The 25739-nt window shown below is 40.4% G+C and overlaps 1 protein-coding gene across 3 annotated transcripts in view; it reads left to right on the forward strand.

Moving 5' to 3' along the window:
- Nucleotides 1-15480: 15480 nt before the first annotated feature.
- The window catches only part of MAGI2 (membrane associated guanylate kinase, WW and PDZ domain containing 2), a 708774-nt gene continuing 698515 nt past the window's right edge, over nt 15481-25739 (forward strand). For all 3 annotated transcript variants that reach the window (XM_042872317.1, XM_042872319.1, XM_042872318.1), the window contains exon 1: nt 15481-15913. In XM_042872317.1, the coding sequence (XP_042728251.1) occupies nt 15613-15913 (301 nt within the window). In that variant the 5' untranslated portion in view covers nt 15481-15612. The remainder of the gene's footprint in view (nt 15914-25739) is intronic.

The following is a 25739-nucleotide window of genomic DNA, read 5'->3' on the forward strand; positions in this document are numbered from 1 at the left end:
ACAAAAATAAAAGAAAAAAACGTAAATAATTCTGATCCTACATTTTGAGCTTTTGGAAGAAAAACAAATCTAACTCCACTTTTGTAATGAAATGAAAAAGGTAATGCTTCACAGTTGGCAGGTCAGTGTGAGCCATATAATGGAAATTGTGGCTGTTGCAGCTCAGGATTTAAAACTAGGGCTATCAAAATAAAGTGATGGATGGTATGAGATGTTTTACAATATCTGCTCCAAACAGTTTTGCATGTAAGCAACTTACATTGCAATGTGCTGGAAGAACAGCAGTTCTGAATACTCTTGGTTATAGTTTTCAGCTTCAGGTAACCCAGATGGGATCAACAACACAATACTGGCTTCAAAACAGCCCACATGAGAAGGGAGTCAGGCAGAGCAGCTACAAACCATCTTTATTAGAAGAGGGTTAGCTGTTTCCATAACAATTGAATGGGTACATAGACTCAATCCCTTCAAATCAGAGCTCTGAATGAAAGGGGAAAAAACAAATTGTAAACATCAAACAAATTTCTGGTGAAACTACCGATTAGGCTATTACACAAACATAACTAATGCTTGCTATATCAGGCAACGTAAAATGAGGCCCCAGTCTCCTCTTTGTTCACTCACAAAGTAGTGCGAAGGAGGAGAGCTAGAAGGCACTTATGGAACATTGATTATCTTGGTGGCTCAGCCCCTGCCCTTGCGTAGTTTACACTGTGCTGACAGATCACATGTAAGGTATCAGTGAGAACATCCCTTGTCCATCTCCTGTCCGAAGAGATACCACTCATCATTTGAACAGCAAGAGGACAAAATTCCGGCAGATGGCACTCCACAATACATAGCATCACCCCAGTTCTGGCTGCTCTGCAGGAAATCAAAGGCAGGGCTGATGCCCAAGGGCAGAGCTTAGAGCCACCAGGAGGTGATACACATAGAACTGATGTACCAGAAATGCTCTCAGGTATAAATATTTATAGGATATGGGCAATGACATTCGCTTTATAAGCATGAAGTGCTGCAGTGTAGAAAGCCCTCACCATGCACTGCAGCATTCAGCGCTTGCAGCGTGGTTCCATGCAGCCATGTGCCTTGGGCTGGGTTTGCACTCTGAAGCAGGAAATCCTGGATGTAAGAGCTGTCCGAGCAGAAACAGTGAAAAAAATCCAGGAACGAGTTAAGAGAATAAGCTGCAAGCATGTGTGTGTGCAGGAAATGGCAGAAGAGAAATTACTGCAAGGAAGACTAAAGCTGGCTCCCTATATATGCAGAATGGTGAAAGAACCCTGATAGCTGCAGTGCTTGGCCGTTTGGAGGGATCCTCAGCTCTGATTCCAGCCCTTCCTGTTCCATATGCAGTGAAAAGCAATTTCGGGCATTTCTCTTTTGCATCTAATCCTGATCTTGGTTTTTTCATTATCTTGGGAGAGGGCTGGTGACTCCCACATCGCCAAGAGTTTCTGTTTGCTTTCAGAAATGCTGCTTGCAGCATTCCTCGGAGAGATGCCTTCCCATTTGCACAGAGTAAATAAGCACACACATGTGCAACATTTTCTGAAAACCCTCTACAGCCATGAAAATTGGGCATTCCTCCACATGCCCTTTTTTTTCTAAACATGAACTTTGACTTAACTGCTTCTATCAGTAGATTCTAAACATTTTTCTACTTCTTGCAACAAAAGGAAAAGAGGAAAGAGGATAACGACTGAAAGAATAAAACATAGCCAAAGTAACTGCTTGACATTTCCTGGGAAAGACTGAAAAGAAAGCATTGATTTATTTAGCATTTTAATCTAGGATTTATTCTGAATTTCCAGTATGTCCTCTTATTCACAGTGGTTTCATATGGTTTTTAATTATCTTTGTTCAAATGGCACGGTCCACATCCTTACTCCTTATTTCCAGTATTTGACGTTCCATGCCAGTCTTTCATAACTGAGCTGCAGACATTGGTACTCTTGGTCAGGAATTTACAATGTACCTTTATTCTTTATTAGGAATGGATGACTGGGCAAGGTTGGAACTACTGTTGATAGCAATTAGTAAAGAAAAATAAAAACAAAAAAAGAAGGGGGAAGTCTGTTGCATTGCTATAAATGTCATTATGCTAAGAACGATAACTTGGTATTTCACAGTATTTTTTTTGGATTAAAATTGTATAAAAGTTACTGTTTGGTGTGTCTAGGTCGCTCATAAAGGACCTGTATTTTTCTTTCAGCTCAGTCAGTCACTGTAACAATGGCTTAAACCTTCATTAGACTTGTAGATATAATTTTACTGACTTTAAAATAAACATTTCTATGTTCAGGTAAACAGAACAATAGAGGTAAAGCTGTCAAAAAACTCCCTGGATGAGTTTCATGCAGGGAGCTGTAGGAAACCACAAAACAGCTAAACATTTTACTTCTACTGTTTCAAGCAGTTGAAATAAGTTGGTTACTGTGTCATAAAAACCTTATGATTTCTACTGACTTTGACAGATAAAAAATAGGGAAGCAAATCCTATTTCTGAACCATGAATGGATAAATATGTGGCTGTATCAACATTCAAAAAAAAAGAATTACTTTAAAAGCCCAAAGCGTTTCTGAAACCAAGTGATTAATTCCTGAAAATTCTCTTGAATGTAAATACAAAGACATAAAAGGCAAAAGATACAGAAAATTCTAATCTGCCTGATTATGCTTCTTTAAAGCTTTCTTCATTAAAATGATTTTATACATGCGCTCCTGTCATGAGTGAAAATGGACTAATCTGAAAAAAAAAAAAAAGAAAAAAATTTCCCTTCTCTCACGCTCAACCTCCCATACACATGTGCTATAAAATCCTAACCAAAAAATACACTACTACTACTACTAAAATAGATTTGATATCAATTACCTATGAATAAGTCTTATTATGAACAAGTTCAGGTAGGATATATTCATTCTTTCTCACAGTCCTCTTTGCAGATAGATCCTTTAGCAGAGTCTGACTGGACAAAGGGAAATGGTTTCAAACCAGAATAGGGCAGATTTAGACTGGATATAAGGAAAAAGCTTTTTAAGGTAAGGGTACAAAAGCACTACACCAGGTTGCCCATGGAGGTAGTAGATACCTCACTCTTGGAGACACTAAAGGTTAGGGTGGACAGGGCTCTGAGCACTTGATCTAGCTGTTGGACTAATGGCCTTTAAAGGTCCCTTCCAATTCAAATGATTCTATGATTCTGTGACTGCAGCCCTACAACTAGCTCTTGCTGAAAGTCGTGTCTAGTTTTCCATCACTTGTCAGCACTAATAGCACACCCACCATGTGCCTCTTACACAGCAGGAAACACTGATGGTCTGTGATGCAGAAAACTCAAATATCTTTCTCTGTCTACAGAATTTTGAACCTTTTTCTACGTTACTGCTTTAAACACAAGGTCATTGGAAGTCCTCAGTCCTTGAAAATGTCCTCCTTTGTCTGGCATACAGAAACAGCAACTTGATAGAAATGAAGACAGAGATGATGTGTGACATGGTATGATATATGATGTACAAATTACAAACATAAAGATGATTAATTCCTGCTCGGAAGTTACATAAATTTCAGTCTTTCCTCGCTCAAAGTACCATTTAATAATACTGCATGAATGCTCTTTAACCCAAGCCAGTGCTCTAACCAGAAGGCAAAATTTCATGCCTGCTCTTCTTTAAAAACAAATTTATGCACAGTATCATCAGGGTGTTTAGTTTTCAAAGCATTTTATAAGTCTTACTGAAACACAGTAGGTAGGTTACCATTCCTGCATTTGCAAAGCAAGTGAAGTGCATGATCTTGGAGCCTGAATATTTTCAAACTTATTACACTACCATGGCCTGATTTTCTAAAGCACAGCATATACAACACAGTATGTACTAAATCATAGTACATGCAATGAAGAATTGTATTCTTTTGAGCAAGAAACAGAAAACATCACAAAGGTACCATGAATATGCAATATGCACTGCATTTCAGTACTTCAGGCCTGATCCTAAAGACAACCGATTCTCATTGTGACTGTTAGTATCCTGAACAATAAGAAGTGAATATGTGAAAATGAAGAGGAGAAAGGAAATACCTTTCCTGCAGTACCCTAACTCTAACACATTTTTATAAGTTGGTGAGTGTGAGGAAAGATGCTGTAGACCTAACATACCTGCGAGTCATGCACACCGTCTGATTAAGCCTTGCCTCCACATTGTCTGTTTCTGCATTTCTCCTGTGATTTCTTGAAGTGCTGTGGTTGTTCCCCAGGTGGACATCCTCTCCCTACTGTAGGCCTGTCCCCATATCCCGAAAACCAGTTTCTGCCTCTATGCTGATGCTCCTGAGACAGCTTTGGCTGTGTCATATGATTGAGGCTGCAGCTAGGACCCTTGTGAGATCTGCTAAGTCCTAACACCAGGTGTTGAAAAGGGACTTTAAAACCCCCTATCCAGGTAATTCTGCTCACCTTATGTTTGTTTCCAGCTCTGTTAGTTCTCTGAGCCTTTCCAAATTGCTAGAGGAGAGTTTGCATGGGGTTGATTTTGCTGAGTGAAAAATTTATTTTTGCTGGTTAGCCAAGAAAGCTTCAGACACCAAAATGAAAGTGAATACCTTTTTTTTTTTTTGATCAAGAATGAATGACCAGCACTTTATAGAAACATTCCTGAATCTTACAGGATCAAACACCTTGGACAAGATAGAAGGCATATAAGAAAAAAAAAGCCAGATCCATTTCCTAGTGGTACTATCAAATACATACCTGTATCTCTTTCTGTCATCTAATTATTGTGCTTTCTGTGTCGTGTTGTCTACAAGGATGGAATATAAAAAAAAATCCAACTCCTCCAAAGAAGTTTCAAATCTGGATTATGGCCAGACAAAACAGTGATTGAAGTAAGCAGATGGAAGAATAAGGGCTAGGATATGGAGCAATCTTTTTCATGGTAAGTAATAGTCTCAGCATAACACCTGCCTACTGCTGTCCTCTGATCACCGCAGAAAGTGAAGCGTTAGTAGTAACAAACTTTTCAAGTGCCATGGTTTTGCAAAAATGCATAAACTCATAAAGATTGATCACTCATTACAGTTAAAATCACTACTTGAATCATTTCTAAGATCTTTTAAAAAAGAATAAAAAAGGTAGACAGTTATATTCTTTATCAAATTGAAGTAAAAAATGTTAGGTGCCCCTTATTATAGAAATTGTTTTGATAATTAATTTTAACAGGTCAGCTATGCAAATCTATAAAGACTATCTTATTTCCACTGAGAAGAGGCAATAGAAATGATTTAGTAACTCTTTTTGACCAGAATGGCCTTGCTATTTGAAATAACATTTATGTATTTTCCTGAAATGTATAAATACGAAACCAACATTGAAAATGCATAATTTTTATCCATTTCTTATGTTAGGTTAATGTCATCAAACATCCTTTGGCAGTGACTGAAAATACGTTCAATCTTCCCATGAATAAGAATATGCCGAAAAATCTGTTCTGATTCTTTCTTTCCAGCACATTTTACCTTTTTTTTTTTTAGTACAAACTGGATAATTTCAGAAAGATATTAGTTTTAAAATTATTGCTTGAGAATTTGCAACCATACCATCTAAAAGCAATAAATGTCAGTATTTTTCATACGCAAAAATGATTTAAAAAAATCACATTTTCTTCAATGACATGTAAAAATGCATACATTTAGGTCAGACATGAAATATAGTCGTAGTTGGGACCAACTAAAAATTTGGGTCCATCTAACTGAGGACTCCTGTAAAGAAGTAAAACTAAAGATGTAAATAGATATTATTATTCCTTACCCACATGGAATGATACAACATTTTAGCCTATTTCCAGCATTCCTTTCTAGAGTGCACCCCACAAGAGACAAGACACTGTCAAATTTGAGACCAGTTTAGCTAATACCAGTAGCACCCCTTTACTACCCTAGGACTGCCAATATATTAACCCACATGACAAATAATTAATTCATTCAAGGCGCCTGGGTCTGCAAATTATGGAGGCTGTTAATCTTCATTTGGAAGAAGTGCCTTAATGGGGACAATTTTTAAACTGAATTGCATATTAGCAGCCTAACCTTTAGGTCAAGAGGTGCTCACAAGTCAATTTAATATGGAAGTCAATGGGACAGTCAGTATGAAGAAGCACTACTCAATCTAATGATAGCAGAACTGATCTCTATTCATAACAGTATTGGTTTTGTACAGCCTTATGGCACAGAAGATGTGGTTCAGTGGATAGAGCTAGGTCACATGACTCCAGAGACATACATTCAGTTGACTCTGTTCCATCAGAATCACTGAAATGATAAGGTTCTGGGGCCTCTGGAAATTACCTAGTCCATCCACCTTGCTCCGAGTAAGGTAAACTGCAGTAAATTGCTTAGGGCTAATTTGCTTAAAAACGGATGGTTTTTAATTATCTTCAAAGATGAAAACTCTGGAACGTCTCTGAGCAACCTCTTCCAATGTTTAACACCCTCAAATTCTTACCTATGCTCAGAAAGTGATCTTGGAGATATGTGATTCTGCCTGTTTTTACCCCTACTACTTACGACATCTGTTTGAATTATAAAGCTTCCAGAGCATGAACCACATACACAATTATGTACTTGTACAGCACAAAGGTCAAGGGATCGAAGAAGTCCTACTGGAAATGCAAGTAACTATCTGCCTGGAAGATCATTCAAGTTGAAGGTGGAAGGGAAAACCAGACACATCCCAAATCGAATATAACTTGGTGTTTAGGAAGTCACTTGATTCCTTTTGAAGTATTTTTTTCTGATGACAATAGTTCTTTCTGCCTTCCTCTCCACCCTACCGAAAAATTCATTTCCATAACGCACCTTCAGCATCTTTATTTATTCGGTGGCACGTTCATACTTTTTACATTACCTCATTAAATACTTTGGGGTGAAAAGCAATGGACTGAGCGACATAAAGTCTGAGCAGCAGAGCTGTGGAACAAAGGCACTGATTCACAAAGCATTCACTGGAAAAGGCAAAAGAATAGGTGCTACTGTGTTCAGCAAATGAGAACCTGGCTACAGCAAGGAAAAGTAAGGCTTGCAAATAAATATTTGTGAGAACGTAGAGTATGATTGAGGCATGAAGGTTATGAGAGCTCAAACACTTACGCAGAAGCAAACCAAAATGCCTGTCCTTAAATGAAGTATCTCAAATTAATTAAATAATCTGCAGGAAAATTCTAGCATTATTTGATTGTGTATGCAATCTGTTCCTTTTTTGTATGTGTTTATAACTACACAACCAGTTAGTTAGAACCATTTTCCTTTTGAATAGTGATAAAAAATTCAACGCCTCTGCCAGTCTAGCAAAGACAGTATTTCTTTCATTTCCAGCTAACATATAACGAGGCAATGATAAAGTACAATATCTTTTCCTCACAGCACATGCAAACACATTTCCAAAGACAACATCAGAGTCATTTGACTTCTGAAACTTTTTCATCTATTTTTATACTCTCTGCATTCAACACAGATCTCTCAGCTGAGCAGAAGGAACTAAATTTTGATGCAGACCTCTTCAAATTGAGTGCAACTGCTCATCCTCAGGACAAGCCAGGGTTCTGTGCTCTTGCCCCGGGTACTCTTTGGGAATTTGGAACAGCCATACAATTTACAAGACAAAAATTTTGAACTGAAATCTTGATTGAATCTTCTATATTCAAATCATTAGATTTAGGTCATTATATCAGCAGAAGATACAGCCCTTTTTTTACTTGAAAAGTCATCCGAAAGCAGACCTTCAGCATTATGGATCTGGCAACAGTGCAGTCCTGTTCTGTGAGCTATTGTTGATGGAAGCACCTGTGAAGAAATGTTCTTAGTGAGTAAAATGGACAATAGTAGGATGACTGAGCATGAATTTTCATACTCTGAAAATAATGCCAAAACTGAACAATAACATAATTCAGCCTCCTTGAATGCACTTTTGTTTAAATTACCGTCCCAAGCACAAAGCAGAGCCCATCACATGCTTTTAATCATGCATGCATCAACTCTAAGTGTATACAAACAAAACTGAAGAAAATATCAGTGATGATTTCCTATCAGGATGCTATGCATAAGTATGGTGATGCAAAAGCTTTTATGCCACATCATTTGGAGCACATTCTGCGTGAATGGCAGACAGAAAGGATTAATAGTCTCTATGTTCATCCTGGTATTCAGGTTTTGGGGTATTTATATATTAACACTCTGCAATGAAGCCCTAGTAACTCAAAAGCATGCTTGGCACTCACCTCAGTGTGATAAGACTTTTTCCTCAACATATATCCATGGCTAGACAATCTTTCAGCACAACAAGCTTCTGGAAACAATCTGGATGCTTTTTTACAGTTGTGAAAAGCATCCACAGCAGGGAGTACAGCCTTGCTGGATCCTGTCCTGCTTGGCAGGGGAAAACCCTCTGCCTCCTGCTGAAATAGGACGGCACAGTTCAGCAACTCTAATGAATGTAAAAGCTTGGCAGTGCAATGGAAATAAGACATCACCCCAGTAAGTTGTCCAAAGCTTCAGGCTTGCTGAGGTCAACAAGTTGAGAATTTGGTCAGATTCAGCACTACTTACACTGAGAGCAAAACTGACCAAAGTGTAAATATTTGTGCCGAGGTTTGTTCATGCTCATTCTGTACAGAGTGACAAGCACTGGGTCAGATTGTGCATATTAGAGCCATCTTCTCTAAAATCCTCACGGCATCATGTTTTAATTTTTTGAAAACATATCATGTGACCTTTTATGAATCTCCACAATGATGTCTGTATGAAAAAACAACATTTCTAGCTTCAGAAGTATCTATTAACTTTCATGCTCTTTGCAGCCACATTAAAGCACAAGAATTCTGACATGGAAAGGTGATTTCTGTGAAAGGTGTGACAGAAATATGAAAATAAGGGTCTGAATGGACATGCTGCCACAACTTTACTGGGAACATGATCAGAACATCTCTAGAATAATGTGCTTTCATTTTATCTTTTATACGTTCATAAAATATTCATCTTCTTTCCCAGCTACATCGCGAGATCAATCTCAGCAGCACTGTTCATATGAAATGTAAAATGCAACTGATTATAGACATGAAAGAGAAAAGCCTTATTTCAGTCTAATCCAAGGGAAATGAAAATGCAAGTAACAAGGAAGAATTCAGAGGTTTGTTAATCTAAGATATTATCTTCTACGAGACTAGAAGTAAATATTTATATTTTAGCTGAGATAAATCACTTAATACTAAACATTATAAACGAAATGGAGATACTGGAAATTCCAATTCAGTGCAAGATACAGGCTAATCAGCATTATCCAGTGCTTCAATACCTAGTGCTATCCATTGAGGCATACCAGTCACCATGGGGTAATTTAAGGTAGCCAAGCACACAAACTAGAGCCATGGTAATGGAGAAGCAGTCATTTCAAACACAGGCAGTTACCCAGCCACTTAATTAGATATTTTTAAAAATCCCAGCCACCCAGGCACTGTGTGCCATTAGGATTTCAACAGCAGTAATTCATGGTGTAAGTTGTACTCCTCCCATTCACAGTAACAGATACTTGTAGGTTTTTTTGCTATCTTTCTAGTGTCAGGCCAGATTTAAAGGATTATTTTCTGGTATGGTATTCTATGAAGTTTTGTTTCTGTCTACTTCTGTCTCCTTTTGTGGGTGTATGCTGGTATGCAATTTACATCCAAATCTCTGTGGAAAGAGGCCATCATTTGTTTATTTTAATGGCTCTTACCAAATTTATTTTGACAGCTGCTCTCCCACAACTTAGTCCCTGGGGAGGTTGGTGACCTCCAACAAGTTTTCCTTATCTCACCTTAATTAACATTTCAGCAGCTAGCAAGAACAGCACAGGAAGTATGTAATACCAAGGCTTGATGAGAAAAGAGAGAATGGAAACTGGAAAAGATCACATTTAAACCAAAGATCAATGCAGAGATAGTCAGGAGAAAACAAAATGTCTCCTGTAATGTTTCAAACTAATTGTAAACTATTCTATTTAGATGAAACCTTCCCTTTCACCTCTTCTTCCTTTCTGAAGGTTCCACTTATTTTTCATATGGCATGGAGGCGATTTTCTTCACATATTCTTCACAGATTTGACCTCTACAAGAGCTACTGACACAACAGTAATAAGTTGTGTAATTCAAATCACATATATACACATTAGAAAATTCTACAATTAAACAGAAGTTTATTTTGAAGCTCAGATGGCTAAAACTATGGATTATTTTATTTAATCTTCTTTGGTTTTGTGGTAAAATAGAAAAAAAAGTGTCTTTTTCATCAAAACATTCAGAATTTGAAGGACTTGGGAAAAAATGCTTTAGATAATTAGTTGAATGTTTTAGTATTCTGAAACAAAAATTCTCAGAATCAGAAGCCAGAATTTGGAAAGGATAGTATTATTCATAATAATATTTCAAAATCAGTCTCATTAAAGACATGAGTAGCAGAAGATAATATCATAAAAAACTGCAAAGGTTAGGACTGCGGTTTTTAACAGAAGAAAGAAAGGGATCCTAAGAGCATTTAAAACTCCCAGCAAAAGGTAACTAAACCAGCTAAGAGACTCTGGAGCTCTGCCAGCGGTAAGATTACCTACTGCAATATTTTTAGGCAACTAAGAGAATAGACTTTTTTTTTTCTTCCTGAATTTGGATTTAAACATCTGAATTCTGCCAGGTCCTAGACCAACATATGCACTCAGGTCCTAGATCAACATATGCACTCAGGTCCTAGATCAACATATGCGCTTGGCTGTGGTGTCCAGAAGCCTCACGTAAGAATAAGGATGCTGAGTAGCTGACATAATAAATAGAAAACAGTGAAAGAGAAACCAAATTAATCATGCCTACTTAAAAACGTAAAAAATAAGAGACGAAAACATTCATGTCCAGTCACAGAGGAAGTATGTGCCGAAGAAGGAAATTTCACATTTTCTCAGTTCAAGTCCAATGTTACAAATACACGTACAAGATAAGGGAAGAACTCCACGCTGAATAAATAATAGTAAATAATATATATATGTATTTTCCCCTTTGGCACATGCAATACATCATTTTCCACTTGAGGAAATTCACTTATCTGAAAATGGGCCATGTTCTAAACACAGATAGAATTCAGTTATTTTTTTACTGACTCCATAGTGTTAGAATAGGAAAAGATAATTTTACAGCTACAAAATACATTTACCAAAGTCTCACACCTCAGTTTACTTATGGGATCGGCACAACTTTAATCCCAGAAGTATAGTGATTTACAGGCTTCTGTGTTTACAGGATCAGTTGCAAAAGGATAATAAAAGACATTTACGCTGTATTTGGTGAACGTGTTTCATTACGTGCTGTTGTTACGTCTAACTATAGGAAGTCTTTTGTGGTAGATACCCTCACATTCACACTTGGGACTGGCTCATACTTTTCTAGGGTGAGATCCAAAGGAAGGGACTAACAAAAAGGTCTTGGCAAGTTCACAGAATCACACAGAATCACAGAATTGTAGGGGTTGGAAGGGACCTCCAGAGATCATCGAGTCCAACCCCCCTGCCAAAGCAGGTTCCCTACAGCAGGTCGCACAGGTAGGCATCCAGGCAGGTCTTGAACATCTCCAGAGAAGGAGACTCCACCACCTCCCTGGGCAGCCTGTTCCAGTGCTCCGTCACCTCACTGTAAAGAAGTTCTTGTGCACATTTGTGCAGAACTTCCTATGCTGCAGTTTCCAGCCATTTCCCCTTGTCCTGTCTCCACTCACCAATGAAAAGAGTCCGGCCTTGCCATTCTGCCCCCCACACCTCAGATATTTATAGACCTGGATCAGGTCCCCTCTCAGTCTTCTTTTCTCAAGGCTGAACAGACCCAGTTCACTCAGCCTTTCCTCATAGGGGAGATGCTCCAGGCCCTTCACCATCTTCGTGGCCCTTCGCTGGACTCTTTCCAAGAGATCCCTGTCTTTTTTGTACTGGGGAGCCCAGAACTGGACGCAGTACTCCAGATGAGGTCTTACCAGGGCAGAGTAGAGGGGGAGGATCACCTCCTTTGACCTGCTGGCCACGCTCTTTTTAATGCACCCCAGTAAGCCATTGGCCTTTTTTTGGCCACAAGGGCACACTGCTGGCTCATGGCCAACCTGTCGTCCACCAGGACACCCAGGTCCCTTTCCGCAGAGCTCCCCTCCAGCAGGTCATCCCCCAACCTGTACTGGTGCATGGAATTATTCCTCCCCAGATGCAAGACTCTACACTTGCTTTTGTTAAACCTCATCCGGTATTTTTCTGCCCAGCTCTCCAGCCTATCCAGGTCTTGCTGAATGGCAACACAGCCTTCAGGCGTGTCAGCCAATCCTCCCAACTTCGTATCATCGGCAAACTTGCTGAGGGTGGCCATTATCCCCTCATCAAGGTCATTGATGAAGATGTTGAACAAGACCGGACCCAGCACAGACCCCTGAGGAACACCGCTGGTTACAGGCCTCCAACCGGACTCTGCACCACCAACAACGACCCTCTGTGCTCTGCCAGTCAGCCAGTTCTCAACCCACCTCACTGTCCACTCATCTATCCCACACTTCCTCAGCTTTGTTATAAGGACGTCATGGGGGACAGTATCAAATGCCTTGCTGAAATCAAGGTAGACTACGTCCACTGCTCTCCCCCTATCCACCCAGCCAGAGACAACATCATAGAAGGCTACCAGGTTGGTCAAGCACGACCTCCCCCTCGTGAACCCGTGCTGACTACAAGTTCAGCAGCTTTTTTCAGGCTCTTCAGGGGCCACGCAAAAAATATGCAAACTCAGCCACTCAGCCACGTGCTGGATATTTGCTCTGCCAGTGACAAAGATAATCTTGTTTTACAGCTACCCATCTACTGCTGTAAAAATGCAACTGTCTTCTGAGTATAGCTGCTACAAATGAACCCTATATGAGGTTTAATTTCCCTGCAATATATTTCAAAATCAAGATGAAAAGAAATTGCATTTCCATTAGTGCTTTATTACCCTAAGTCCTGAGAATATGAATGAGTGATGGTATAACAGCAAGACTTTATCCACATACAGTCAGCCCAAATCTTTAAAAAACTTATCTCTACTATAAAAGAATGCTGCAGAGAAATACTGTATCCCTTAGTTGTCTCAGTAGGAGGACACTCCCATGGTATACAGAAAAGGAGATCGCTGCTGCAATCTCTGTCCCTCTCAACTCCAGATCCTAGTCAACTCTCAATCTCTCAATCCTAGTCCATGTGCCTTCAAATTCCCCTCCCATCTTCAGCTGTCTGTCCTTACAGATCTTTTATTTCACTTCTGCATGTTCTCTCTCTCTCTCTTTTTTTTTTTTTTTACTTTAAAGCTAGTTTTGTCATAGAGAGCTTTGCATCAATGCCCAGGTCCACTCAACAAAACAGACGAAATAATCTGCAGAATACAGATGTTTGTAAATTTATTTATTCCCCTCTGCACATACCCTTTCTACTTGTACTTACCTCTGACTGCAAGAGGACATCAAATAAGTAATACTGGGAGAATACAAACTCAAAAAATTCTACTTTCCCACAGATTTATACTGAGGCTGATAATGAGTTGTAATTTAAACTTTTGTCATTATTGAAACATTTATATGGTCTCTCTCATCCATGTGAATACTGTTTAATAAAAAGAAAGTTCATATTGCAGCCTTTGGGACATTTACAGAATCTCTCAGACCTAGCCAGCTGCCTATTTTCATGTAATAACTTAATTATATTTGAGATAGATTTAGTGGAAACTGCCCAACAGCTTCAAAAGTTACTGGAGAAATAAAGGAGACATAGCCAAGCATGATCGCATAAAGGACTGTTTCCATAGGAACCAAGACAGAAAACAGTGATACAGTTTGTGAAAAATTTCATTGCAGAGTCACTTTAATTGAAATTTTAAAAATATCTTATCAGCTTTACATCACATGCTGTAACACATGACATTTCTCCTACCTTCCCCCATTCTGTACCCAGCCAGTAGACCCTTTCATATACTCTTTTCTCTTGTATCTTGCAAAAGCAAAAACTACACTTCTCAAAGTCAGGAGGTTGCTCTGCCTGTATTTGTCAATCTTCCCTTTAGATGGAAATTATTTTTTTCAGCAAGACAAGCTTCTCAGAAATACATGCCAACTGCTACACTACACTGCTTGCACACGTGTTAGGCATATGACAGAACAAATTAAATGTGCACAGGAGCAGTGGGCTGGACTATCACCTGCTTCTGAATGCTTAGACAGAAGCACTTGGGGTTGGAAATGCTGCTCTTCGGTAGCTCAGGTTATGTACGATTTAGAGCCAAGCAGATGGCACCAAATGAGATCTGGTAGGTGACAGCAAGATGATTTTATAGAGAACACACCACTACCACTCCTCTCTTCAATGTGCCCTCTACAACATTCACTGTCCACCAGCTGTGATACTGCTTCTGTCCCGTGGGCACAATAACCAGCATTAAAAAGTATGCCCATGTACAATACAACTCAATAAACCGAAGTGTGAGACCTCAGAGCAGGAAAGCGTGGCAGGGTTTGTGTACGTTGTAACACTGAGATCTAAGAAAACGGCTGCTTTATTTTTCCTGTGACAACCTGAAGCCTGTCACTGGATTCTCCCTCGTCAGAAGCAGAACTCCCAACCAACCCCTCCACACATTCCACAGCCTCCTTCTTCCTCGCGGACTTGAGCTGAAATCCGTTGCTTCATTTCCTGAACTGCTGCCCAGAGCTTCTCACTGCAGTGGTGCGAGCCACCAGCGCACCTCATCAGCTTGCAGCTCTCCTCCCTGGGCAGGCTGATGGGAACTACTCCCGCGCGGCCTCCGGCAGGCCGGGCTCGGGGAAGCCCTGCCGGAACGGACGGCGGCCGGGTCACCTCGGATGGGACCCGGGATCAGCGCGGCTCAGAGGGCTCGAGATGTGCCGGAGGCGGGGAGCAGCTGGAACGCCAGCCTGGCGAGAGGCCCGGCCGGCAGGCGCTACGGTGCAACCGGCGGGCAGCTCGGCCTCCGACACCTCATCCCCGGGCTCCCCCTGTCGGCCGGTGCCGCCTCGCGGGGCAGCGGAGCCGCCGGGCCGGGAGCACCGAGCCGCCTGCCCTCCCCTCGCCCAGCCGCTCTCCGCCTTCTGTCGGCTGTGCCATGCAGCCTCTCTCTCGGCCTTCACTACCGGGTCAGGCGAGGAGGGAACGCCGAGGCAGCGCCCGCCCGACTCCGCCGCCGCCGCCACGCTCCTCCTCCCCGCGGCCGTTCCCTCCCTTTTCCCCTCCCTCTTTCTCTCCCTCCCTCCCCGCTGCCAGTTTCTCTACAACTAGTACATCCACACGCAGGGTCCCGGCTGCCGCGGCTGCCATGGATATCAGCTAAAGCGCCGGCGGCCGCTCGGACTGGGCAGAGAGGCTCTCCCCGTCCCCGCTCCGTCGCCCGGCGGGGCCGCGGCGCCCGCTCCCCTCGCCGGCCGCAGCCCCGAGCCTGCCCCGAGCGTGCCCCAGAGGAGCCCCGGGGGAGGGGGGCAGAGAGAGGGAGGAGAGAGCGGCAAGCAGAGCGGGAGTCGGGCAGAGCATCCCCACGGCAATGTCCAAGGGCTTGAAGAAGAAAAGCCACTGGACGAGCCGAGTCCACGAGATCGTGATCGTGCGGAACCCGGAGGGGCAGCTGGGCTTCGAGCTGAAAGGGGGCGCCGAGAACGGGCAGTTCCCGTACCTGGGCGAGGTGAAGCCCGGCAAGGTGGCCTATGAGGGCGGCAGCAAGTTGGTGCCGGAGGAGCTGCTGCTGGAGGTGAACGAGACCCCCGTGGCCGGGCTCACCATCAGGGATGTGCTGGCCGTGATCAAGCACTGCAAGGACCCGATCCGCCTCAAGTGCGTCAAGCAAGGTAAGGCGGCGGCCGGGGGGCCGGGCCGGGCCGGGCGCCGCTCCGAGGCTGCGGGCGCTGCCGCGGGGCCGGAGGAGCGGGCGCGGAGCGGAGCGGGGCCGCGCTGCGCTGTGGGGCGGCTGGCCGGGACCGGGGAGCGGGCGGCGGGGCGGCGGCCTGAGCGTGCCGCTGGCGGAGAAGTGGTTCACCTGGAGCCCCGTGGGAACGGTCGCCTGATCCTGGGGAGAAGTGGGAGGGAGAGGCGGGGAGAAACTTTCTGGAAAGAACTCTTCTGCCTCTCCAGTTTGCGCTTATTTATTTTTGAGTGCTTGAATAGCTCCCATACATTTCCAGGAAAGTCAGTAGGTGCAGCAGATGCTGTTTGTTTCTGCCTCTTCCAACTCAGCCGACTTGGGGTAGCTGCGAGTGAGCACGTGCGGTGAAGCTGCTGCTGGCGCAGCCCCGCGCAGCGCAGCGCTGGAGCTCCGCTGGGAAACCGCGTGCCCTCGGACGGGCGCGCTGCGGCGGCTCAGTGCGGCTCTGTGCGCATCTTCCGAGCGCGCGGCTCAGCCCTGCACCGAGCTCGTCCCAAACTTGGGGGTTTCTGTAATGGGAAGGGGTTTGATCTCATTCATCGGAGGTGTGCGTGCTCCATAGCGACAGCCAGTAGTCTTTGCTTGGAGGACGTAAAGGCATGTTGCTGTGTCATAATTTTGCGGTTTAACTTCCTCATTTTGATGGAAAGTGTGTTGTTTGAAGTGGCATTTGTGACACTTTTGAATGCTTGAAACATATGCCAGTTATTAGTTTACCTGAACATGGGAAAATTCATAGGAAGTTTGACTTTCAGGCCTTCAGAATGCGCTTTAAGATATATCCGTTTGCCCACATAAGGTCAAATACCTTAATAAAGACATGCTCTGTGGTTTTCCTGTTGGTCCTTTTGGGTAAGTAGTGAAGTACGTTGTGGATCCTATGTTGATAGTCAGAGGATGCAAAGAGATAATAGTTCATGTGATAAGTGGAGAGGAGTGTAATGAATTCTGTATTGGAGTGTGGTGTCATCTCTGGTCATCTCTGTTGCCTCTCTTCATCAATTTTAGTGTGAGAGATCTTGCAGCATCTGGATTAAAAGAAGCAGCAATGGAAATGTCAAGAAGACAAGGGTATATTGTCTGCTAAACAATTTATGTTCTTCTTTGCAGAAATGCTGTAGATACTAATCTTCACTGATGCCAACTTCAGGTTACGATGGTGTAATACATCAGTCAGTCTGTCCCACCTCCTCACTATTCTTCAAATATTTCACTTCAAGTCAAAGCAATCCCAAGTGATTCACTAATATGTGTACCCTTAATACAGATGTCTGTCATACGTGAATTAGGGACATTAGTCAGGCTTTTAGTCTGTGGATTACTGCAGGTTTTCTGAATGAGACTTGGAGAATGTATTCTAAATCCCACCTAGGTTATATGTATGTGTAATATAGTAGTATATATATACTTCAGCATGTTAACACACTGCACTTTTGATGTGAGTCCTCCAGTACTAGCCAGATGACTGCATGTTTGGAAATGACAACTCTGCATAGATCTTTGGACTGACACATCTTGGTTTGAATGATCTTTCCTGTGCTCCAGCATCCTTTACTTTGCCAAAGGGAGAGGCCTTCTGGATCCAACTTCCTATATTTAAAAAAAAGGTCAATGTTTTGTGCGTTTAATCACCTTATTCCTCCTTCAGTGTAATTCAGTCTAGTCACTGCACTCTTGGTTAAAAGCACAGCCGGCAGAGAGCCACGTTACTCACCAGGATAAAATCCCCAGCAGTACTTTGCGGCAGTGTGTAGGAGAGAAAAAGCTGGGCTATCAAATCTTTATGTTTTTATAACTTTATTCTCGTTTTAGTTATAAAACACCTTTAGTGTGCTGGAACAAGGTTAATGACTCTATTATCATTGTTTCCACATAATTTATCAATGATACCTCTGTAAATTAAAATAGTATGACCTTGAATGCACCATGTGACATGACTGGAGCTGCTTCTGCAGAGCTGGCTGAGTATGAAGTCACAGAGATAAACTGTGAAGGTAGAGTGCTACTATTTATAATGGGATGCTTAGGAGACTTATTTAAAAGTTTTGACTGAAATTTCACCTGTAGATGAAAGCAAGGTCTGGCTAATTCAGTTTACAGATATTAATTTAGTGTAGGAAGTACAGGAAAGAAAGGTACTTCCATAATTTTTTATTATGCTGTGTTTGATTATACACCTGAAATAATGCAGTGCTTCATCTTTGCTTGCATCTTTGAGGGGTGAAGTACTTCTAAAATGAGTCCAGTGGAATGTTACTGCTTAATGGGAGCTAAAAGTGTTAACTTAGAAAAAATAAACTTGTGAAGTAGGAATTGCTGTGTATTGTGAGAAGGAGTAAACATCTCGAGAAACTAATTAGCAGTTCCGTGATGAAATCCTCCATAGTACTCTTGTAAGTATGACACCCAATAAATACAGTTTAACACAGGAAACCGTTGCCTGGCTTTGCACTGGGAGGAAACACTTTGGAACCATTATTGTTATAATTCAAAGCTAATTGTGAGAGTTCAGGGAGAAACATTTCTTGGAGACTGTTTCCTTTTTATTGTTTTATTTATTCGTTACAAACTACTGATTGTGCTACTATTGGCTGAATCAGAGATTGCCTTAAAACACATTGGATGAAATCTTGGCTTTGATGAAGTCAATGACAAAACTGTCCTAGACATCATATAAAGGAGACAGGATTTCCTCTTTAAAGGCCTATGTCTTTTTTAGGATACGGTCTTCCTGTGTCAGAATGTTGTACAGCAATCAAATTAGCCAGGTATATTTGCAAGTTTTATGTGTTTTGAATTTCTGCTTACTCTGGTGAAGAAAAGATCCTTACGCTATCTGAAAGAAATACTTATTTTCAATTGTGGTTGATTTCACATGTGGAACATTTTAGATTAAGTGCTTTCTTCCCACAGATGCACAGATGCTTGGTTGTAAAAGTAATGTGTTAAGGAAAGGCATCCTAATTTGGATAAGTAATCACACTAAGAATCCTATTAGTAGCAGCACTGTCTCCAGTTCTCTGTTTAACACTGCTGTCTCAGATCCGTAGGATCTTTCTCCAGTAGTTCCCATCAGTAGGCAGTGTGGGTCCGTGATGTGCACAGACTGCAACTCAGCTTTGTTTTCAGTTTGAAAGGTTTCAGGAACTGCCGATTCAACTGTAATAAACCAGGTTCTTTATTCTTTGTAGAGAATTATGGACTTAGCAGAATCACAACAAAGGGGCTGAAAACACGGATTTCAGAACTCAGGAGTCATGCAGCAGATTTTGTCTTGTCACTGTTGCGTGACACACCTCTTCTCCAAGGACAGTGCTTTAAACATAATGAGTAGCCAGGTGATCTAATTGAACTGTTTAATTTACTTCTATAAGTAACTAGGTAGTTGTGTTGCCACATGGAATTAGTGGATTCAGTAGCACTGATACTTTATATTGACACTTTCTATTGTGTCTTATTTGTCTCTAGATCATCCAACTTCGAGCATCAACTGTAGCTCCTTATGCAAAAAGGATTTAGTACACAGTGCAATAAGGGACTTGCCTTTATTAACAAATATTTACTTTTTAATTAGTTTGTCCCTGAATTTTGTAATTAAAACCAACTTTACAGTTAACTGTTATTTTCTTTTCTTTAAGTCTCTGACGCCTTTCAGAGAAGTACAGGCATAGTTTCTTTTTTTTCCATACTGATACCCTGGGTGTGTAAATAGCATGTCAGCTGGTTAAAATATTAGTAAGTTCCTTCAGATCTCTTCATACATATTTCTGTACATACTGTTATATTTTTAAGATGCTTATTTGGTCATTTAATTTCACCAGTAATTTTCTTCTCCATTTATTAAGATATGATATGCGTGCAGATTATCTTTTTTTTTTTTCTTTTTTTTTTTCCCCTTCTTCCTGGGTGTCAGTAAATGCTGTCTTCTAAGATGTGAACATTGTATACAACTTCCCTCCCTAATCTAAACAAATAGTAAGCTGCATGATCACAGGTCTCATGCAGAGAGCAAACCCAAAGAACTATGAAAAACTGCATGCTTGCATTTCCGGTAGAAACGGTGATACTCTTTGAAAAAAAAAAAAAAAAAAAAAAAAAAAGAAAAAAAAAAAAGAAAAATGTACTTCAGATCTACTCCTTTTTCCTACTTTTTGATTCTTCAGGTTTAACTTACCCTGGAAATCAAATTATGTTCTTCTTTTACCATTACTTCATGCCATTCTTACTTTTGCCCATCTATTTTTAAAGACCATTCTAACTGGCTTGTGACTCATGTATCCAGTGATTTACTCTTCGGCTCCTCCCAAAAGATAGTGATGTTTCATGTCAGGAACTCTGTGTCCACTGGTAATAGAATTACATTCATCTGTCTTTTTTCGTCTTTGAGAATTACAAATGTGCCATTAAAGGACAGGGGCATGACTTTGTTATGGCATCATTTCCTTGAAGAAATGAAAGAATTAGAGTACCTTGATTAGTTTTATTCAGTAACTGATAAGTTCATCTCATACTCACATCTGTCTGTTGATACTCTTGACAAAAGTATCAGTGTGAGTTGGTAAAATTGTGTCTGCCTTACTTTATACGTGCTTTCAATTCACCTGCATTAATTCAACATTTGATGAAAGATGGATTCTGAGCTTCTGCTTTCAGCACTTACGATCTTTTCCTTGTTCCTTGCAGATGAGGAGCTACTTTTGTGACATGAAAAAGTTGATTAATTGTTCATCTATGTTTTTTATATATGGAAGTGTGTACATGGAAAAAGTGCTCCTTCCAAAGGGATTTATATGAGGACGTGGTCATAACTGTGATTTAGGAAGGATGATGGAGGTAGAATGCTGTACTAGTTGTGGGAGCAGATGTTTCTTGTTCTTCTGTTCCTCATAGCTATATAAACAAAGGGATTTTTGAAGGTTAGGGTCTGAGGACAGAATGGTATGCCTTGACTGTACTAACATTCTGGAAAGAAGTTTTTTTTCTTCTATGTATCTAACACATGTTTATGAATATATCAGCATGCAACATCTATGTTGTAGGTTGAGAGTGGGTAAGACGTGTGGTAATGTTTTTGGGAATGATTATAATGATTATTATGGATTTCTGCAGTGATTTAGGGAGTTCTTCATGTATGTTTTGATGCATCTATGTAATGTACTTAAAATTAACTTCTTCCTTCTGATGTCCAGTCGATGCACAGTATTATACACTATATTGCAGTAGAAAATAAAGTCATCATGAACTTTAAAATATGATTGAGTAGATAGATGCCTACTTAAGCAGGTGCAGTCTGTTGTGCAGAGTTTGAAGGTATTGATTTCAGTACCAAAATGGCTATCTCTCATTTTCATTGCTGAATGTCATTGCAATGCTGGCCTTAACTGAATTTTCTGAAATAACCAGGGCTGTGAGCCCGAGTTGTCTTCTGATCTCTGGAATGCACAAAATGACTCTATTGTTAACAGTATTTCTTCTGCTCGCCTTATTTGTTTCAAGTTAGCTTTCTTTCAACCTCATGGAAATTTACCAGTAAAAAGAGGGAGTTCTTTCTCTCTGGCCATTTGTGTTACTTTCCCAGTTTAAGTTGAGGCTACCGCAGTGGAAAGTGAAATGGCAGAGAGCAGCAAAAGAAAAGGAAGAGTGTGAAGGGCTTTAACAAAAAAGAACTCAATCTAACATTTCTGAAGTGAACAGAATTTTTCGTTAGTAATTGATAATCTCTAACACAGATTTTTCTTACTGTTTTAATGCTTTTAAATTGCTAGTCTAAGGTTGCATTTATTCAAACTTTTTATCCATAATATGGACTCCTTACTGAATGCTTAGTTGACAAAAGGCTGTTGCTTGTATGTATCTGCCACATATTTACCCTTTTTACAATGTCTAAATCACAAATGCATTACTTCTGCATTCTCAGTCAATAAATGCAGATTGCTTGGATGCATGCAGATTCATCAAGAGGTATGCTGTGGTCATCATGACTCTTCAGTTGTCTTCTCATTTATATATATTATTACTGTTAATATCTGTGTAATGCTGTTTCATTTCACCTATCAACTTCAGATGTTTCTGCTGGAGGTCTTGGATTAGTTCCACAACACGTGACCTCAATAAAGAGGGAAATAAGACAAGGTACAAGATGGATGAGGTAAAAGGTGAGAGAAAAAGTCTCAGGAAAAAAAGTCAAGAGGTTATTTAACAAAATTATTACTGTTTTTAGTAGCCACATTTTCTGTCTTATTCAAGAGAGACTTTACAGCCTGGGGAAATTCTCCAATACTGGGAAATCAGTGCTGGGACTGTATTTCCTTGGTCTGCCTTTGTTCCTCAAAATATGTTGAAATCTTAAGTTAGGCTAAAGCTGGCCCTTTAAAATCTCTGCAGTTGACTCATTCCAATGAATAGTTATTCTTTCTTCTGTACCTGAAATCATAAATTATTCTTAATATGTCTGTGTTTACTTCTCAAGTTCTCACTGAAGTGGGGTGCAATGGTTTGCCTTGAGAAACTGCAAAGAAAAACACGTTTGAAAGGAATTCTCAAGATGACTTTAATATATATGTGTGTAGCAGTCATAGAATCATAGAACAGCCCAGGCTGGACCTCAAAAGATGATCAGAGCCAACCTATCGTTGGAAAAGTAAGTCTAGGTCCCATTTCAGGAGATCTTTTTGCCATATAAGCTCTTGTTTGTTTGTTTACTTTATAATAAATCGAGACAAAATGCATCAAATATTTTCTATGTTTTACTTTCACATGGATATTTCCTTAACTAGTAATAAATGAAATGGCTGAATTAGTTTCTCTTACTTTCTAAGTCCTTTGTGCTTAATCAGCATAAACAAATGTTACATAAATCTCTCATGCTTCCAAAATGGTGCATTAGTACAAACAAGGATTAGCCTCACTATTTTAATTCTGCATTCTGTTTCTATCAGAGCAGTTTTTTATGCTTCAGAGTACTGCAGAGGCCTGTTGCAGTTGGATGCCTGTAGGCTCCTGCCATTTGAGTGCGATCCTTGCAGAATGGGAAAGGCAGCAGCTGTTTAATTCTTGCAGTAGATTGGGGCAGGAGATGAATACCTCTTCAGTTTATCATGTGCTTTGGTTAGGTTAAGTGTAATTATCTCCAAAATTTAGAGCAGAACTACTCATTGTGCTGCAAAACTTGCCTTAAAAATCAGTTCTGCCAGGATTAGAACGGTGCAGCTGACAGAATTAGGTGGGATGCTGTTTATTATGTTGACAGTGATTGTTTTACTGGTATTTCTGATTTTTCTTTCAGTGTGGGTTTGTTATATGACTTGTTGTTTCTAAAAAGTCTGAAACCTTTTGGTGAGAACTGCCTTCTAGCATGACAATTTCAAGTTGGGAGTCTCTTGTTTCTATGACAATGTAAGTTTTTATATTAAATGTATAGTTAGCCATAATGACTTTCTTAGCAGTAGTTATTGGACACATTCTGTGTCATGTTAACATAGGATCTGTAGTTCTATTTGTCAGTGTTTCAGTCTTAGTGATAGAAACTCTAAATTATATAGAATCAAGTAATAGAATTAAGAGAAAATATACATTTTAAACTAATGTGAGGCTTCTGCTACTGATAGCACGTCTGTTGTCTCAGTCTTTCTGTTACAGCCTCTGGTAGAGAAGGCTGTTTGAAAAACCCTAGCTGTATTGCAGATAGGGAATATATTTCCTGAACAATTTAGTTCTTCTTTTTATCTGCTCCATTTACTTGTGCAGGAACATTTCCCTTCCCATAAACTTCTAGAAGAATTACTGGAATTTCTGATAAGCCAATAAGAAGTGCTTTTTCAACACTCATTCTGTTTGGTCATTTTCCAGTGAAAACAGCATAAAAGACTTCAGGAAAAGAATGCACTACAGTGCTGGAGGTTTTGTTAGGAAAAAGAAAGTAAAATCAGGATTTTGGGTTTTGTTAATTAAAATTAAAATTCAGTAGTTAAAATACCAATTAAAAGATCTTCTGGTTTCATACTTATACTGAGTTTTTATGTTATGCTTATGGTACTTACGTACTAAAGTACTCTTCAGAACAGATGAATCCATAAAATTTAAAAATGTCTCCTGTAAATATGTGTGAAATAGCGCAGAGGTTTTGTGTACAGTTAATCCGACTTGAAGTGTAACAGCTGCTTTGCCTCAATAGAGATTGATATTAGCGTATTTGTTCGAAGAGTAATAAAATTAATGTTTCTGAATGTAAAAGTTGGAGAAGCAGAAGGTGTTTGTTCTCTTAGGAAACACAGAAGATCCAGTTGGGATCTGCTGGGTCAATATTAGCTAGATTACTAGTAAGGAATAAGCAAGTTTCTCATCAGTAGCTGTAGGAACTGGCTTCAGTGAGCTGCAGAATTCCACCCTTTGTGTGTGTGTGTTGAGGAGACTGGTAAAGTGATTTGCAGCTCAGACATTAAAACAGAAGTCTTCACATATATCTCTCTAGACACTAATATTATACTTGTTATTAAACCATCTGAATAGCTTCCAGATTCTAAAAATCTTGTACAAAAAGAGCTTATTCAGATGTCTGCACTAGAGACTTAACCATGTGTCCCAGCCAACCTCAGTGAATTTCAGTGCGGGGAGAAAAGTTGGGACTACATAAAACTTGCTTGTGTCTTAGGCTTCCTGATATAGGTTACTAGATATTGCTCTTGAAAACTCTAAGGATATTGCTGGTTCTTGCAGTGGTAGTGATTATTACATCATGTGTGCTCTGTTTTTGTGGGTTTTAAGTCTGTCTAACTTTTCAGAAAGGATCTGTCTAAAAATGTATGATTTACCAATAGAATTGGCATTATATTTTTTCAATGCAATTGGAAATTTAAGTAATTTATCCTTAACAAAACTTTATCACTGAAAGCATTAATGGTATTACTGTAACAGGGCAGAAATCAGATCTCACAGATACTGCAAGCAAAACAGTCACTGCTGTTATGAGTTGATAGAAGCTGAGGGGACACAGCGGATGATGGGTAGAGATAGTGAAATGACTTGCCAGAGATCTCAGATCTAACAAGAGCAGAAAGAAGAATCCTGCAGTGTAAAAGGCTGTGCAAGCAGCACTGCAACCAAGTAAGGACTTGAAACCGAAGCATTGTGTAAGGCAGAGCAACCTGTGCTCTTCACTCTGAGTTTCTGTTGATCGCTCAAGTAAAATATTTTTGTGCGTCTTTACATTAAAAAGAACTGGCCCTACAGTGAAGCCCTCCACGTCCTCTTTCAGTGCTTGAGGCCTGTGCTGTGTTAAAGGTTATTAGTGAGGGATCAGAGTAGGATTTTACCATTTACAAACAACTCAACTTAGCTCTTGCAGAATCCACCCTCTTTTTCAGGAGAAAGCAGTTGCATAACATTAATGATTACATCCAGCTGAGGTTCTGCAGTGAAGGTTTTTTTTGTTTGTTTTTTTTTAATTTCCTTTTATGTCCAACAGTACTTCTAGGTTCTTTAACCAAAACTGGCACAATCCAGTGTAGTATGTTGTCAACATGTATACTGATGAAAAGGTTTATGTCTCCTTTTGGCAACCACTTAGCAATACTGCTGACTGCATAGCACCCTTCAGTGGCTAACTCGTTATGTAGTTAGTGTGCTGGGAGTTTGATCCTGATATTGATTGTGAGCACACTATTGCCCAACATTTGCTTTATTAATTCATTGAGTTTTTACAGGTATAGTCATTCATAGGACAAAGAAACCAAGGAAACCTTGAAAACCTGATG

This window comes from Lagopus leucura, unplaced genomic scaffold (assembly GCF_019238085.1).
Source record: "Lagopus leucura isolate 7727_CA_CO unplaced genomic scaffold, USGS_WTPT01 Super-Scaffold_100008, whole genome shotgun sequence".
Classification (NCBI taxonomy): Eukaryota; Metazoa; Chordata; class Aves; order Galliformes; family Phasianidae; genus Lagopus; species Lagopus leucura.